Source organism: Malurus melanocephalus, unplaced genomic scaffold (genome assembly GCF_030028575.1).
Source record: "Malurus melanocephalus ecotype Western Australia unplaced genomic scaffold, MMel_1.1 scaffold_12, whole genome shotgun sequence".
In the NCBI taxonomy this organism is placed as follows: domain Eukaryota; kingdom Metazoa; phylum Chordata; class Aves; order Passeriformes; family Maluridae; genus Malurus; species Malurus melanocephalus.
The window spans coordinates 4,977,847-4,996,545 of record NW_026623244.1 but is presented as its reverse complement, the minus strand read 5'-3'; the positions used below and the strand labels follow the sequence as shown (position 1 = coordinate 4,996,545).

Sequence of the window (18,699 nt, the reverse complement as noted above, 5' to 3'; positions counted from 1 at the left end):
GGGTGAAATCCTTAAGACCTCACAAAAGTCTGAGCTTGCTCAATTGCTCAAGTGATTTACCTAGGTGAAAATGAAAATAAAATAATTAGAATTTTACTTAATACAGCCAGATATGGCTTATTCTATTTTTTTTTTTCAAAAATAGAGATTCAAAAGAAAGAATATCAGAAAACTGAATAAATTCAAACTGAGTTGAGGAAACAACAACATTTTTATTGTATAAGCATAAATATCCAGTCAGGGTCTAAAATTTTTTCAGAAAAAGTGGAAGTTGTCTGGTCTCTTAAATAGCAGAAAAAGGATAAAAACTGACAGATATTAGTCAAGAGGGAATCTTAAGTCTGCTCACAGATATAACATAGATAACCATATATCTATATAGATACAGATATAAAGTTTTACATGTTTAAAGTTTCCTACCATCAGAASTTTCAACATTACACATATAGATGAAAAAGGAGTGCCAGAAAGTGTGTTGAATTTGAGGAACAAAAGCTCCAAGGCTAYGTGAGTGAGAAGGCTGAATTTAAGTGCCAACTCTGACAGTAAATGATCTGTGTTCATTGAAACAGATCTGAATTTCAGCACAGTAGGAGGGCTGCAATACAATTAATCTTATTTCTGTTCATGGCATCCACGTTGATCAGAAGCAAGGAGAGGTTCTTGGTGCAAGAAAAGAAAACATATACCCTTTGGCTATTTTGAATTTGTAAAAACCAACTGCCAAAGTAGAACATCATCTGTCTGCCAGAAGCCATAGAGTGTCAACATTTGTTTTTGTCAACAGATGTAAAAAATCAACATTGGCAACTGACACAGATACTCTCAAGCACAAAGAACAGGTCACTGATGGATGTGCCATGGCACCTACCATTAATTTCCCCTCTGATCATGATATGAAACCCTAWGAAAACACTATTTTTTTACAGACTGCAGATGCTTTACAGATTTAAAAATGTATATGAAAATCAGAACATTACAAACATTCTTTGGCCTGGCTCCTTTCCTCTGACTGGGTTGCTGCCCCCAGCAGCCTGGGGAACAAGCCCCTCCCTGWTGGGTGTGTGAGTTTGCAGCATCTTCTCGACAGGTGACCTGGAGATAGGAGCTTGTGGCAGCACAGCAGTGTTCTCACCATTGCACACACACACAGYTTGCAAGAAAACAGCAGAAGAAAGGCACATATATCTTAGTCCTTTAGTAGTTTCATTAAATTGATCAATGCATATAGAAGCAGTAGAGACTTGAAAATCATTTTATATTTAATTGCACATAGAGTTAAATTATTTCTCATCATCTTCCTAATTTCTATCTCATTACTTTTTATGCTGTGCTTTAAAAGCAGAGAATGAAGATCTTCAATGAAATTATGTGAAGAAATAGTAACTTTTTTTGCATTGTGTGTTTAGTCATATTTTTTTATTTTGGAACATTCTGCATAATAGTTTATTTGAAGTAAAAGGGTCCTATAGAGCATCTGCCTCATGCCTAGCTAAAACATTCTAGAAAATTAACTTTTATGTAAGATTTACACATTCATCTATATCACAAGTGAGAAATCAATTTTACAAGCATCAATTCTTTATATTGTGATCACATTAATTCAGTGAAATARAGTGACATGTCACTCTCAGGAAGGAGAGTAAGTGAAAACAGGCAACCTGACCAAGTGATACCATTTTCTCTGGGGGCAGGGAGGTTGGTGGGTTTATATTTTTTAAACTAATATTTTGCTATCATTTTATCTGCATTTTTTTCTTTGTGCAGGATCACAAAGAATACTTATCATGCTTTCACCAACTCTCCATCATGCTCATCTATTTTTACAAAGGATAAATTGCTATTTCTATTTTGAGATACCAAATAAAGATCATTTTTAATTAGGCACTGCTGTAAGGTGATATATTTTCTTTGTAATAAAACATTTCAGATGTAGCTAAAATAAAGCAATTCTTGTGGTATTTTCCTTGATTTAGATTCACTCTTAACATTGCACTCTTGTGCTGTAAATTGTAAAATGACTTGGAAAGAAGTATCAGAAACCAATGGAAGTTCTTTTTGAAATGTAATGAATTTTAAAATTTTTCTGCTGGAWTATGACATTAATTTTCTGTTCTTTCTCCTTTACTCTCCTTTTTTCCCACAGTATTGAACATTTAATCTTTATTAAAGCTAATTCACATTTTTATTTAAACTTAGTTTAATTTCAGAGACTCTCAGAAATAGGTATGCTTTGTGTTTTTAAGAGTTATGATGTCATTTGCCTTTGACGTCCATAGTGCCTACAGAAATTGAACTATTTATGGAGTAGTTCTTAGTAGTAGACCATTCCTGAGCCCTTGTGATACATGGAAACTCCTAAGAAGGATAAGTGACAGACATGGTTATTTAAATAGATTCAAGCAGCACGTAAATGTCAAAGGCATTTATAAGGTTTCCCAGTTCAGCTCAGTGTTTGTATCTGAATGTCTCTGCCCATCTTGATAGCAGTTAATGTRGTTTACTCAGTTAAGATTTTCTGAAAAAACACAGATTATATGTGCCTATTTCAATTGTGTGGATCGTTATGTGGATAATATTGTAAACACTGTCTGGACATTTCCATTTCATTATACATATTCATATGTATAATCCAAGAAATTAATATTCAATTTTTTTTTTCTTTTTTTTAATGGTTAGGTTGTGAGAGATTTTCACAACAAGTACTGTGTCACCCTAATGCAGCCAGGTTTTGGCACTGTAATGTTTTGGTATCACTGACCTGAGACCTTCTGGAAACCCTTATAAACCATCTTAACTTCATATTTCTTTTAMAATAGTTCTCTATCCCTTTTCTTACAAAAGCAATCTTAAAAACATAAACACTGAAGATAGTAAATTAGCTGCWTTTTTCAATATGGCTGAAAATTTTTATATTCTCTCAAAACTACCAATCATTAGCTCTGGAGTATCATGAAATTAGTAATCAACAGAGATTATAGACTCTAGGAGAGATTTCCTGAAGCAAATGGCTGGTTTAGCATGAAGGGGTTAACCTGGGCTGCCACATGTGCTGTAGCTTTGACCAAAAGCATGGATTTCTTCATAGCTTGTCATGAATTTCAGGATACAGACTCAGGCAAAAGGCAGCAGCYTTTTAATCTCAGCCATTCTCACATTTGCTCCCTGGTGATTTTAGGTTATCTGACCAGTTTTTATTACTGAGAATGTTATTCAGCACTGCTGGGAAGGGTCTGACTCTGCTGCGTTCATCAAATTTTTACAGCTCTTCTCACCTGGCTGGCCAGCCTGTTGGAGAAYCTTACATCTTTGTTGCAAATTGTTTCCATTTTGGCAGTATGTCCAGARCAAATGTCAATTCAGAATCACAATCCTCAGAAAGACTTGCTAAAGAAAATAAATGTGCCATTTTAAACTAGTTTCATTATTAAAACTGTTTATAAAGATTTCAGTGTAAATTTACTCCCTAAACAAAATGTCACGTCATTAAATTACAAAAACGGGTAGTACACAGGCTGGCATGGAGCAAAGGCCAATCTTTTCTATTCCGTTCTGTCCTTGACCTCTGTACTCAGAGTGCCACCAAGGGGAACAGTTGTGATGGTGACAGTGTACACAGTTGTCCCTTACAAAGTACACCGAGCTCCTTGGCTCAGCTYATGCCATTTGCTGTTGATATGAGTCTGGTTTCACAGGGCAGTGGCTACACTTGCATCCACTGCTCTGTGCACACAGTGGTCATTCATTCACCTACAAAATCTGCCTCTGARAGCTTAATGGATACCCATGTTTGTGAATGGCATTCTATAAACAATTAATCATGAGAAGACAGCAACAAGTTTTTCAATCYATGTGTAGTCTGGCTGGAAATGGATGCTCCATTTCCTATTAGCAGTTTTTGGGTCAACTTTCCCCTAAGAGCTAGACTCGCTCTTGTGAACTACAAATAAAATTTTAGTTCTTTTAATGTGCAAAGCTTAAAAGTTGCAGTGTTAAAAATGTTTTAAGTAGTAATTATACTCTTGTTTCTTCCTTTCTTTAAAAGTCATGAATAAAGTGAAAATAACACCTAAAATGAAAGGGKTTTTTTTCAGCCACTTCCTTCCATATTTTTCCCTTGCTATACCTAATTGAAAATATTGCAGAATTTTACATGTCATTAATGTGGAAAATAATCCAGTCATGAAATCACTGCCAGAAGTTAGCTCCTTTTCTGTCCTCTTGGCAAAATTCAAAAGCAGAAAACTTGCTTTCTCTTCCATAAAACATAGTTCAAATAAATTCATAGTGACTTTTAAAAAATTTCTATAATATTCATAATATGTTGCCAGTTTCAGGCATCAGAAGTCATGTATGAAACGTTATCAATATTTTCATAATTCTCTTAAATATAATTGTGTGAGCTTTCCCAGAACCTAGAAATYCTTCGATACCCTTGACTTGATCTATGCATATTTCTCTCAGAATCAGTTGAAATCCTGGCCCAAATTCTGTTCCTTTCAGTTGGCATGATAAGTACAAATCTGCAAGGTGAGTATCTAGGTCTGGAGGAGGATCACTTGCTGACATCATTTCTCAACCGAACCCAGAGCCCAGTCAATTTAAATGACATTTAACTGAGGCAAAGTTAACACTGTTTATGGGTTTACACAGTTCTGGTGGCACTGCTGTATCTCYTAGGACTGAGGAAGAGCTCACCCTTGAATTGCCATAGTGATGCTCATCTGTCAGGAGCCTTCCATTCCTCCTCTGACCCAATCTAGATGTAATCAACAACAGAGCAGCAGTTTTGCCTAAAAAGCTYGTCCCATTGAACCAAGAAAGAGCTTTAGCTGTAAAGAGTTACAGCTCTTTTCAGAGGAAAGGACTCCATCGATGTAACTGTGTCTCAGGTGGGCAGTACAGCTAAAGCACAGGAGGCAGAGCCAAACTGCCAATTCAGCCTTCATGTCGTACTGACTCACCCAGCTTCTCTTCTGCAATTACTGAAACCTGACAAGGAGATTCTGGTGTGATTTCACCATAGCTGTGCTACCACMAATTCCTAATGATAACAAGTCAAAAGAAGAGTTCTCTTGGGCATTGTGTAGAATTTGTAGATATCCCAGACTTGAGGACCTGAATGAGTTAGAAGTTATGATTACTAAGTCTGTCAGGCACCTCCACCAGACATGACTTGCCAAATATTGCAGAGATCAGTGGAGGTACATAATTAAAGAAATGCTGTGCCATGGCTTATGCAAAATTATATGCTTCTGATTTAGTTTTGTTGATAACATCAGAGTGTAATATCTCTTGTGTGCATTTAGAACTGATCTTATTAAAACTTATTAACAGCAGCATATTTTTATTCCAGTGATGCCCGGTTTCATTTCCTTTCTGCAAATCTTCTGACAACAGCAGTATGTATAACAGGAACACTGAGTTAGATTTTCAGAGGTGGTAACATCTGGTAGCTCTCAAGAGGTTATGACTCATCTGGAKGAGTGATTGTAGACTCTTTTGAAAACTCATAGGCAATTATGTTATAGATAAAATCTTATAGTAATAGATTTGATCCTGGAAGAACCTCTCTGGTAATATAATTCAGTATACAGATTTTGGACCTGGATAAACTTCGGAAAAATCACAATATTTAAAAATTGGCAGAGAATAAAGAAATAATTGTTTTCTTTGGTATTAAATAAAGTAATAAATTMAAATAAAATAAATTAAGYTATAATCCATATTATTGCTACCATTCATGTGAGACACTGAACAAAGAAAATACATGTTGATTTTGACCTCGTACATATGATGAATTCATATATTGAGACTAGTGGGCATTTTGTAAAGGCTTAATAAAAAGGCATATATATCACTGTAATAATCAATAATTGCCACAGACTAGAGTAAGATCAATAATCAAAATTGCCACAGACTAGAGTAAGATTCTAGAAGTCACCAGAAGAGTATAGGTTACTTTTTCTCTTCAGTCTCTGTCAGAATTAGGAAATTTGAAAATCTCAGCTTAAAAATTGAAATGTTGACTTATTGAAAATCTTCCACTGGAAATTTCAGGACAATTAATATGCATACATRCTTCTGGTTCCCTGTGTTAAATATGTTCTTTACTCCAAACAGAAGCTTAATATTCAACAGAGTGGAATTTTTAGTGTCTGATATTATCCAGGAAATCAAAGCCAGACATGGGACAGCCCTGAGCAATAGATGTTTGAAAAAGAGAACAAAACATATTCACTGTGCAAAAAGGCTCTACCATAAAGCAGGAAAGGAAAAGWAATCAATCAGACTGTTTGCATTCTATGTGAGAAGAGATTGGAAAGGGCAGCAACAGTAAAAAGCCTAGTATTTTTATGAATGTGTGAAAAGATTAGTAAGTAAACTTCTGGGAATGCTGAATAAATTGGTTAAAGCTGTACATTGGCTACTATTTGAAGTATTTTTAAATACTACACTAGTATCTCCATATTTAATTTATATTTTAATTTGATTTTTAAAGTAATGAACACAGGCCTTTCAAATAACAGGCTTCTGCCTTTATTTTTAAAAAAAAACAGGGGGTAAAAAGTAGATGAATTAGTTCTCTTGGTAACAACCATTCCTATCCTGCTCTGGTTACATGCCTAGAAAATAATTAACAGATTTTCTCTAATGCTTCCTAAAGATGTTGAAACTAAAGAACAAATATTGACTGAGAGGCTGCAAAACTTGCCTGGACAGAGGAAAATAATGGTTTATATAACCGACAACAGTTTGACAAAAACAGAATAGAAATTATGGAATATCTGTTTTAAAACTTGTGTCAAAATGGCCAGATGTGGCCATTTAGGTATTACATTCATTTAGGTATTTGCAGGCCACATTTAAGTCCTGCTGCCCCTGGTCCTGCTACCACATAAAAGAGCTCTTTAACTTTCCTGAGGATCAACAGTTCAGAGTGCTGGGAGCCACTCAGGAGATGATTTAGCATCCAAGACAGCATTTTGGAAGTAAGAAGGAATCAGTTATGAGAACCTGAAGAGGTTCTAGCATGACCAGGCTTTCAGAAACATGAGCAGAAACTTGCAAGTATTACATTTATCAGGGTGAAAGAGGAAAGGAATTTGGGGTGGAGGTGGAGGAAACAAGTCTGCACCTTGTAACTGGGTTGAGCATATTGGGTAAGATGGATTTTGGACTGCAGTGTGTAAAATCACAGGGGAGGTGGAGGCTGTTCACTCTCCCCCATGCAAAGGTGGGATGCCTCTCACGCCATTTGTTCTCCCCATACATGTGCACACCCCTTCCCCCAGGTGTGAGCTCTGCTTTCGGGTTAGGAAAAGCAAAGAAAGACATTCGTTTCTAGTGCCTGCTTGGCTGCAGATCAGGGTCAAAGACCACCTGAGCCCACGGGTGTTACGCAAGAGGCTGTTATGAAGGGGCCCCCCGGGCTGCAGCACCCATCAGTCCCCGCCTCCCTGCTTCTCTCTCCAGCGCTGGCTTTGTGGCTCAGCAGGTTGCGAAAGCCCCAGGACTACATAAAGCATTCCCTGTCCGGGCACCGACACCACCAGAAACACTTGGGCTCTCAAGAGGCTCCAGGGACCAGCGCTGTCTGTAAGGGACTCTGCTGCTGTGGGCTGGGGACCACCGGGTGCCTCGCCTGCACATGCATCTGGGAAAACTGCWTGATGCCCTGGCAGCCTGTCAGGGTAGCCTTCCTCCCTTCACTTGTGTGACAGAGCCTGTTTCTGATGCTATTCTCTGTTTGCTGCAGGGACAGGATGGCCCACACGGAGAGAACTCTGCCCTGGCTGCTGCTGCTGTCACTGGCCTTGCTGGGCAGCAGCACTGCGGAGCGGGACTGCCGAGTAAGCAGCTTCAAAGTCAAGGAGAACTTCGACAAGACCAGGGTAAATCTTTCCTCTCATGGATAAGTGATGTCTTGCATAGCTCCTCTTTCCAGGCTACAAAATTTGACATTCAGTAGCAACAGTGTGTTCACAGTTTYACTCTAAGTCACAGACGGCAATACTGAGAAACAGCACAAGTGTATGATGTTGTCCACACCTCACAGATGTTGGATCCTCATGCATCTGATGAAAGAATACTGCAGAAACTGGGTTTTAGCAGATTGGTCTCAAACTGTAAGATATAAGCAAAAGGAGTGTATTGACCTGTTTTTTTCTATGAAAAAATAATACTCTGGTGTTTTCAGACACTATTGCAAGGGGAAAAAATACATAGATCTGTCAAGATCTGCCAGTTGTTATCCTTTTCCATTAAATTTTGTATTCCTTATACTGGACAACTGCAGGTACAGATAAGATACCAAAAAACCCAGTCAATATTTCCACAAATTATGACTGCACTAGGATGTATTGGTGGGTTTATGTTGTTATAAGAGCTATATTTGTTTCTTAGATATATGCTTGAGGCATGGTGTCAAAAATCTTCATGCCCTTYCCTCTGTCACCTCCTCTGTTTTGTACTGTCTGGTTGTAATGTTTCCATTGTTCCAGGTCTAACTGCAGCCTTTCATGTTTCCTTGCAGTACAGTGGCACCTGGTATGCTATGGCAAAAAAAGATCCTGAGGGGCTGTTTCTGCAGGACAATGTGGTTGCCCAGTTCACTGTAGATGAGAATGGACAAATGACTGCCACTGCAAAAGGCAGAGTCAGACTCTTCAAGTAAGCTGTTTGCTATTCTCCTCTTGTTCTATATCATTACACTACAGCTCCAATCCTACCTGCTACCCCTGTGCTAGTCACACAGTGACACTGAGCCAGTGCTGTTAGATTGGAATGTGGTATTTTCTTTGTCTCTGACTACAGTAACTGGGATGTCTGTGCTGACATGATTGGCACTTTCACTGACACGGAGGATCCTGCCAAGTTTAAGATGAAGTACTGGGGTGTCGCCTCTTTTCTGCAGAAAGGAAGTGAGTACCTAATTACAGAACATRTAGAACTACTTGGAAAACTAATTATGTTTTATGTCCATGCTGGGGAAGGATGAAGTACTGTTGMATTTCTTAAATGCACTTAAATGGCACAATAACTATCATAGTGCATGCGAACAARGTAATCACTACTTTTTTATATGGGACAGCTGGTTAGCTTTCTTTAAACAAGGGAAGACCTGGCCTTTGTATATCTTTGTATTCCTTTTGTTTGTTACCCAACAATATAATTGAAGGGCACTGTTTGGAAAGAAATGAAAGGCAGATGAAGAGTTTTAAGACTTTAGTTCAGAACTCAGATACCGGATGCTTCTGTTCTCTCTGAAGCCTAATGTCAGACCTGGCCAAGCAGGGAAGAGGATTTAGAATTTTGTTATTTTGTTTGATCTTGTGTGTGCGCATGTTGTGATTTATCTGTTTTAAGAGACAAATATGATCATAGGTATATACGGATATACTCATATTTTTATGTTGTCACACCCCATGCAAAATTAGTTCCTTGAGCCAAGTAGAGATTCAGACACTTTATGACTCAAGACACTTCCTTGGATTGTTTCCAAGAGAAGCAGATAGAATTTGGAACTGACAGGAGTTCAATTCGGTCCAAAGACACAGTTACAAAGCATGGTTTGGATGCTAATTTGACTGAAATAGCTGCCAGTCTACTCACAACATTCTGCTGAGTCACGTGTACTTCATATTGCTGGCTGAYCCCAAATTCTACCTTCCTAAAAGTCCTGTATCCCCTCTCAGCAGAGAAGAGGAAGAGAACCGAGTGTTGCCTTCACTAGTGCAGATGTACTGCAAGGGAAAATCTTTTGCTCCAGGAGAGGAAGGTGCAGATATGTCAGGTTTTAYTGAAAACACCAAAACAGATTCACTTCTGTTAGAACAGGGTGTCTATGTGACCAGGTTTTTTTTCAGGTTGCATAGCTAAAAAGTTAAGAATTCTCTGAAGTTGTAACTGTGTTTTAAAGAGGAGGTTTTATGACAGAACTTGTAGYAAATACACTATTAACACACATGTTAACTGCATGATAATCTTTTTCCTTAAAAGTGCAGTCTAAGTAACATCCCTGGTAGGAAAATATTTATGGGTTTGAGYCATCTGGAGCAGGCCTAACATGTCCTTTTTAATATTCTTTTTAAAAATAAACATGGAATTAAATACTCAACACAGGAATAAATGGAAAGTTAATCTGTTACAATTCGTACTGATCTTCATTTTAGTATTTTTTTTTTTCAGAGTTATGGCAGCAATCTTTTCTGATTTACTAGATATCACTTGTGTCTCTAACACTTTTCCTTCTTTGTTATGGTTTCTTCCAGATGATGATCACTGGGTAGTGGACACAGATTATGATACATATGCTCTTCATTACTCCTGCCGCCAACTAAATGCAGATGGCACTTGTGCWGATAGCTATTCCTTCGTGTTCTCCCGGGACCCCAAGGGATTGCCTCCAGAAGCACAGAAAATTGTCAGGCAAAGACAAATAGACCTCTGTTTGGATAGAAAATACAGAGTCATCGCTCATAATGGTGAGAATTTTTTGTTTCTGAYGAATTTTATTTCAGGTTTAATGACAAAAGCACTGGGATTCTCTTTCTCATTAAATATCAAGTGCCTAAAGTCTTTTACTTAGTGGCTGTAACACTGTCTTTTGAAAACTGGAGCTTGTAGTAWGGTATTTCCAGCTTTTACTTCCCTTATCTGAAGGAGAGCTAGGGTGTATAGCTTTTTATGCAGCATATCAGATCAGCTAAAACACTAATTAGAGGAAGTCGTAAACCAATTAAATCAATGTAGTGTAAGTAAACATGGTAAGGATAAACTTCATGATCATGGTAAAAAGTAATTGTGCAGTTTTAATCAGATCTCTTCACCTTTTTTCAAAAACTTATTTGAGRAATTCTTCAAAATAGCTTTTAAGGAAAATCAGAAACCTTGGAAATGATAACTAATAGAAGACCCTTTCTCACAAGTCCTCATGCCAACAATTTCACAAAGGGTTCTGGAAGAGGGACATAGCCCTCATATTGAAAGCATGACCCTATCTTGAGTCACATAGCCAGGCTGAGCTTGCTACACAGGGAAGGATATACATTAGCTCACTTATGCTCAAATGAGGCCAAACTATCTAGAAGATAACATAATATACTTACTGATAAAAATTACACCCAGAGTAATAAAGAGTGAAGGAGAAAAATCAGAGTATTCAGAACAAATAAAATAGTATTACCTGTCCCTACTCCCTCCCCACCCCTCACATCCTGGAATACATGCTATCTGTGAAGGACTCGACTGGTGAATCAGCTGAATGGGAACTCCCAGTGTAATGATGTGGGCAAAAGAGTTGATGTGATTCTTGAATGCATAAAGCAGGACTCACATGAGATTGTTGTGCTTGGCATAGGTCTGGTTGCTATGTCGCATTTGACGACAACCATAACTGGAAAAAGTACTGAGGATGAATTAGAACAGCAGAGAAGATTACTGGAAGTTTGTAAAATATGTTCTCTAGTGAGTCCTCTATTCAACRACGTTGATCTTTTCTCATATTAGAAAGAGGTTAAAGGCTCACCTGAGCAAAGTCTGGGCTTGCCCACACAAGCAACAGGAATTGGATAGAAAATAACWTACAAACATAGAAATAGTAAATTGAAATGGATGGAACTTTAAACTGGACACTTTCAGAGAAGAAATAAACAGCCATTTGTTTAGCCTCAAAGGTCATTAACCTTTGGAACAGTTTACCAAGAGCTGTTGTATGTTCTTCATCRCTGAAATCTGTAAATCAAGATTAAAGGCTTTTCTCAATGACATGCTAGAACAAACAGGGATTGACTGAAGGAACTTTTGTGTATTACAAAGGAAGTCAGAAGAGATGAGCAAAGTCAGCTGTTGTGTCTCTATTACTTGTTCATCTGATCTATAAACATCTGATCTAGARTAATATATTGCCATATTGTAAAACAGGTATGCTGATAACAGGGTGCCTTAAAGATCTGCAAAAGTAGGTGGTGTTTACAGTAGTGATCAGTGACCTGGAAAAAGTGCCTGACAACAATGACAAAAAAAAARTTTGTCTCAAATGAGAATTTGGAGACAATAAAAGTCAGTTGAGACTTACAGCAGTTAAGAATATTATAAATGCAAATGGAATTGATTTTTGTGTATTGTTTAATTGCATAAGAAGTAGGATAAAAAAGAAACAATACCATTAGATAAACTGATGACACTTTTTGTTTTGTATCCTGCATTCACTGCTTTTCAAATGAAGTTTAGTTACAGATGTCAAATACCAAATTTACCAAGTCACACCATTCTTTGTTTGCTATCCTCATTTATACTCAGATGTTAGGTGTTTAGTGCAGGGTCTTATATGACTGTGGGAGTTCCATAGTTTGCAAATACAAAATAGGAGCCTGGCTACTTTTTTATTAAAGATAATACTGGAGTTTTAAGTCCAGCACCAAAGTATAAATTAAACTTAAAACCAGCAATTTGCATTTTCCTCTTTATGTGATCAGGACCCTATTGTTCCTGTGATTCTGAATTCTCCAGTGTCATTAAGCTGAAGTTYCTGCAAAGCAAGCACATTTGGGAGTGAAAGAATGATTGTGAGCTAAACTGAAAAAATAAAATTCTTCAAAGCTTCGTATCAGAAACTTACAAAATTTGCTTAATTTTGAAATGTGTGGAATGGAAGCCTTGCTACTTTAGTTTTAATTCTGCTATTAAGAGCTACAGAATTATTACCAAAACAAGCCATCTTCAATTGTCTGAYGTGCATTCCATTCTTACTGTGGCAAAATTCTGACTGATGTTGGTAAATGCTGCAAGAATAGGCTGGTATCTGTTGCTAATTGTGCGTACTCTGCCTATGTCTTGAAGCTTTTTTTTTCCCAGCGATTTTTCCTTAACTTTTAAAATTAATATCGTACTCAAATTAAGACAGTGTGCTTGTGTGTCCCCTAAACTAATAGATGTACAAAACTTATTTTGATTTAAAGAAAAAAAGAATATATATATATATATATATCTGTACTAGCTGTTCAAGGCAAAAGAGAAGCCTAGAAAATTAAAGGTTTTTGTTCTAACTTACACTCAATTTCTGATGGTAGCTCCTTTTCAAATATAGCTCAAGCTATGATACACTTTATATCTCAGAGTATAGCTCAAGGTAAGTTAYGTAATGTCAGTGTAGAGATTAAGTGAGAGTACTTGTAAATATAATACAGTGTCATGTCAGTAGAGTTGAAAGYTGCATCTGCTGTCAGCATTTGCTAGAAGCAAAAATTGTTAAATAGTGGTATATTCCTTCAGCTAATATACTTTTGCCATTACGAGTTCTGGGGGGCATGAGATTCTTACTTTGTTGAAAGACATTCTTTAATTAATTATTTTAATGAAAATAACTAGAAGCTTGTTTAAGTATAGACTCTTTTATCACTGATCTGACAATATCTTGTCAGTATACTTGCAAAATACTTGCAAAAGTATTAAAATGCTTAGGAGAGATGTAACAGGTTGGATGAATTCTTGTTTTGTTTCGGCGTTGAAAATTCCTTGGAATATACTGCAGAGCAAGGTAACAGCCTTATTATTATAAGTAACACACTGCTGGACTAAAGAGCATTTTAAAKAAATCAGATATGTATGCATTTTAAATTTGGCAAGAGTTCGTGCATTTAAATTTTGTCAAGTGTGTTTGACAAACACAGCTGTGGTTTTTGTGTGTTTCAGGATTTTGCAATTGAGGAGATCCAACACTGGAAAGAAACGATGTAACAGCACCATGGATGTAAAGTTGACGCATTGATCATGTGTTGTCTGGAAAATGTTTTAAATGGCTTCATTCAGATTTTCAATATATTTATCTGAGCTGTGTAGCTCACCTTGTTAATAAACCAATGAAACATTTTAATAAACTTGGATTACAGGGGATGCAAATTGTTTGTATGCAAATCTGTATATATGCWGACATTGGTTTCATTAGTAGCATGTTACCTTAGTGCACTGTTTTCAACTGGTGACACATGGCAGTAACTAAGAATTTGATCTTGCTTTTTAATGGTTTCAACTTCTGATTAATATGGTATTAATCATAATCCCCTAAATATATGTATTTTAATTTCTTTTCAGTACAATGTTATATTTTCTCTAGAAAATACTGGAAATCATTTAGAAAAGAGAAAGGAATTTCAGTGACTATATATCACTAATTAACTTTATTATATGACTAATGAATACATAAAAATATACATCTTTTTAAAATAACTATTTTACACATGACAATTAACTGTCTATTTATTTATTGTTTACTTACAAATTCACATGCATTATGTCCATATTTTTAACTTGAGATGGAACCAAACTGGTCATTCACTTGGTGATAACATGTTTTCTCACTTTGTTTCCTACATGAAATTAGTCTGCTCAAACCTAGTTCAGATAGTTAGTTATTGAAATGTTTAATTAAGTTCCCTTTAAAAATTTGATTTAAAAAAAGCWGATACTTTCTGAGGAGGAACATTTTCACTAGAAAGTTTAAAGTACTTATTTGAACTATTTTACATTCACCAAGTTCCCTGCCATATTTCTGTTTATTTCAGTGTAAGAAGAGAATTCAATCCATTGGATTAAATTGTCCAAATCTTACTGAGGAAAAGCAATGAAGTCAAGAGAATTTTACCTGCAGGAATTAAAAACACATATTTAGCTTTTTTWCCCCCTTCTCTGGCATATAATACTATAACATAATGACCTATGTGACCTGGGATAGCATAGAGAAYATCCAAAGTGTGGCACAGCTCAGACTTTAAATAATTATCTGGTGATGAAAGACAARTGTGGCTGTTCATGGTTACTTCTTCTTGCAGTGGTTTCTGTACCTGCTCCATGCCTTTCAGGGCTCCCTGTACAACAGAGAAGAATTTCCTGACATTTCCGTCTGAAATGGGCAACATTATATAGTATTGGATTGACAGCAGAGTTGGCAAAAGTGAATAACACGATCCAGAAGAAAACTGATGGCAAAATATTTAAATCTTTTTTGAAGTTCTGAACTAAAATTAAAAAAATAATTACTACTATTGGGCTCCACATAATGAAGAAAGAGATCATCAGCAGAAAGAGGGCTCGGAAYAGTTTGTAGTCTTGCTGGGAAACACGAGTGTGATGATGTTCTGAGTAGGCTAAACCAGCATTTAAACTTCTTCTTGATGCTTTTGTAATCTGCAGCAAAAGAGAAGAAAGCAACTTTCAGTGAAATACATTTTTACAAGTGAAAAAATAAACCTTGCCACATGATGTTTACTTTTAAAAAGTGACTACAAAAAAGACATTTCAGAATTCCATTTGTAGTTTTTGTCAATGGTTCCATTTCAAATGTTCTCACATCACTAGCACTTCTTTTTCCTCTCAGCTGTGAATTTACCTCAATATTGSGCRAAGTGGTTGCTCTTTTCATGGCTCTCTACCAGTCATAAATACTTTTCAGCATAAAACAGTCTTAATTACTCATGAAATCCCATTAAACTCAAATTATGCATTAAAATCCCATATATATACACATGCTGTGTTTCTTGCAGGAGCTGCAAGATTTTGTCCACAGAAACTCGTTGATATTTTTCACAAATGCCATCTGGAACAGAGTTAACARCCCTGTTAATGCACAAGAAGGAATGGGATCCAATTCTTATGGCCATGCTGATATTATAAAGCAGGTATTAGAAGGAGCATAATGGGGTGTTCTCATGAAGTGAGACTGAGTCTGCCCTTGGGAATGACTCAAGGATTGAGACATTCTCCAGCTCAATTCTGCTTGCTTCCTGAAGAGAGAGAAGATTGAAATATATCCTGCAATGGACCTCAAGCCTTTCTCAGTTCAAGGGAAATGGTAATGTATTTTAGCACCTCAGTTAGCAAGTTAGAAAAGAAATAGGATCAGGGCAGCATGGGCCTGTCTTGTGATCCAGTATTCCAAACACTATTTTTGGTTTCTAGCTCCTTATGTGCCATTTTGTTTTCTAAATTTACTTGTAATCTGGAGTCTGCAAGAACACAACAAACACCATTCCCATCCTGGCCTCTGACCAAGAACTGTGGCAGTTCTTGGCCTGCAGTATTCTGCAGCTCTTGCAAAGGGCTCACACTCTCCACTGAGTGAGAGCCTACATCAAAATGAGGTTGCAGTGCTTTACTTCACTAGAACATGCACCTCAAGCATTTACSTCAAGGTTATAGTAGCTAACAGAGGCTGATGACTTTTACCGTATGTTTAAGCCCCGATCAATACACAAGGATGAGTGGAGACCAGATTCTAGGCTCAYTGGAACACCTCCATGCAGCTCTGGTGAATGCATTCATGGCTCCTTGGTGCTCAGCATTTCATCAGTTAAATCTTTGCTCAATAATCTGTGTATTTTGATGTTCCTTTCCAAAATCTATAATTTTTTTACACATATTGTGAGGAGTTTAATTGCCCAATAAAGGAATCAAGAATCTTGTGGGCAGTGGCTAAAAACTAGGCATTGCAGTGCCTAGTTTGAAGATTTTGAGACCTTTCTCACTATGGTTTTGGATAGTTTAAAAGCTGCTGGAATATAAATTAGAACTCTGTGGTGCTGGGTGTGGTGGCTTATATTTCAGCAGTTAAACAACATCCACTTAGGAAAAAAATGGAAGTACAGGGTTTAATTTACAGGGTTTTTTTGCAACATTTGACACTGTGGAGGATTAGGTATAACGTAATGAGATCTGTGTACAAAAAGCTTGTGCAGAAAACCAGTAGATCAAAAAGTGGATGGTTTTATTTCTAGTCCTGACTTTCTCTGCTTTCTTACAAATCCCTTATGACTACAGTTTAGCTCAAGGAAAGCACAATCTGGTTTTTAGTTATTTCAAATGCCTGACTCAGCATTTAGAAGATTGAGTCTTTAAATATGAACAGCACATAAGTTGAGAAGAATATTTTATACTATATATACAAGAAGACAAACTATGCGTTGGGCCTCTGGTAATGTGCTGTTGAAGCATGTTCTTGATTGAAATGTACAGACTGTTATGTAAAGGTTGAAATGCTTCATTTTATATCACATACTTATCATTTATTGAGGAATGTGTGTTCCCTTTACGTGTGTTTGAATCCAGTGACAATATGCTGATGCCCAGTGAGCTACTATTTACTTCCCTTTGTTTTACAACAAAATTGAAAAGAAAAACATACCTGTAAGATTTTKGAGTAACTGATGACAATGATTAATCCTGGTATTAGAAAGAAAACAATGGCAAAGGTCATATCCCAGAGTATTTCTCCTGCTGTGCTGGGCCAATCCAGGGTGCAAATCTGAATGTCCTATTCAGAAAAAAATGAAGAAGAAAAGTAATAGTGTACCATTATTTCCAGTACAGTATTGTCCTTATCTCCCTCTGTGCTTATGGAAAGAGATGGTTGTAGACTAAACCAAGACTGTGAAAACTTCACACTTGAACAAAGCAGTCAAGTAATATATTATTTGATGGGTTTAAAAGCCCAAACAATAACAAATAGATGTGTCCACAATTGGAATATTCCCATTAATTTCGTATCAAGTGCTAATGGCAACTTTAAAATTGAAACGGACAGACCTTAAACTTAACCATCTACTTAAGTGTTGAGTGCACTTTTGTAAGCACTTTAAAATATTTGGCAGAAGTATCTCTGCACTGCCATTTGTATAGAGGGAGCTGCGGGTGCAGAGCAACTCTCCCAGGATGCTGATCCCTCGGTAAGGGGAAGCGTGCTGAAAAGGGGATCCTGAGCCGCGCTGAGGAACTCAAGGAGAATCCCAGCCAGTGCGCGTTTCCCATCTATCGGGACGGTGCGCCGGGAGAGCGGCCGGGGGCAGCCGTGGGGAGGCTCGGCAGCTCCTCCGCGCACAGCGGCGCACCTGCCCAGCCCGCGGAGCGCTGCCCGCCCTGGAAGAGATCTCCTCRCTGCCCGCCCTGGAAGCGATCTCCTCKCTGCCCGCCCTGGAAGCGATCTCCTCTCTGCCCGCTGTCCCGCCGTGGCACAGGCACACGAGCCTCCGCTGCCGGCGCCCCCGGCCCTTGTCGGCGCGCTGAGGCTGCCGCGGGCGCGCCCGGCGCTCGCCCTCACCTGGCCGGCGGCGGCGGGCAGCCGCACCACGGTGAAGAAGCAGCAGAGCGGGAGGGTGGCGAGGGCGGCGAAGCCCCAGATGAGGAGCATGGCGGCGGCCAGCACCTTGCGGCGGCGGAARGCGGCGTGGCGCAGCCGGGCGATGGTGACGACGCGCTCCAGGCTGACGGCCGAGAGGGAGAGGATGATGACCGTGCCGCCCAGGCTCACCACATAGAAGAGCAGGTGGCAGACGACGTCGCCCAGCAGCCAGGACTCGGTCCAGCGCACGATGGCGATGAAGGGCATGGCGGTGATGAAGAGCAGGTCGGCGCAGAAGAGGTTGAGGACGAGGCAGTTGGCGGCGCAGAGCCGGCGGTGCCGCCGCATCAACAGGCAGATGCCCCAGATGTTTCCCGCCAAGGACAGCAGGAAGATGGAGGCCAGGGCAGCTGTCTCGCCGACACGCAGGGCCGTCACATTGCGGCCCCTGAAGTCCGAGAAGAAGGGGAAATAGGTCCTGTTCCCTCCTGGTGGGGCCCTGGAGCCCGGCATGAGGCTGGCCAGTGGGCATGAGAGACCCACGGTGGACGGTGGCACCAGCCCTAGGGGAAGGGCTGCGCTCCCAA

General features: G+C 38.6%; 2 protein-coding genes across 2 annotated transcripts; one reads left to right on the top strand and one right to left on the bottom strand.

The window, feature by feature from the left end:
- Positions 1-7,400: 7,400 nt before the first annotated feature.
- Positions 7,401-14,093, top strand: RBP4 (retinol binding protein 4). Its single transcript, XM_057381285.1, has 6 exons — positions 7,401-7,636; positions 7,760-7,895; positions 8,537-8,673; positions 8,818-8,924; positions 10,275-10,487; positions 13,696-14,093. The coding sequence occupies exons 1-6, from the start codon at positions 7,416-7,418 to the stop codon at positions 13,707-13,709; spliced, it is 828 nt and encodes a 275-aa protein (XP_057237268.1). The 5' UTR covers positions 7,401-7,415; the 3' UTR covers positions 13,710-14,093.
- A 1,587-nt stretch (positions 14,094-15,680) lies between these two features.
- FFAR4 (free fatty acid receptor 4) lies at positions 15,681-18,625 on the bottom strand. The gene is made up of 3 exons (XM_057379197.1): positions 18,092-18,625; positions 17,180-17,308; positions 15,681-15,782 (listed from the first exon to the last, which is right to left on the bottom strand). The coding sequence occupies exons 1-3, from the start codon at positions 18,623-18,625 to the stop codon at positions 15,681-15,683; spliced, it is 765 nt and encodes a 254-aa protein (XP_057235180.1).
- Positions 18,626-18,699: the final 74 nt, after the last annotated feature.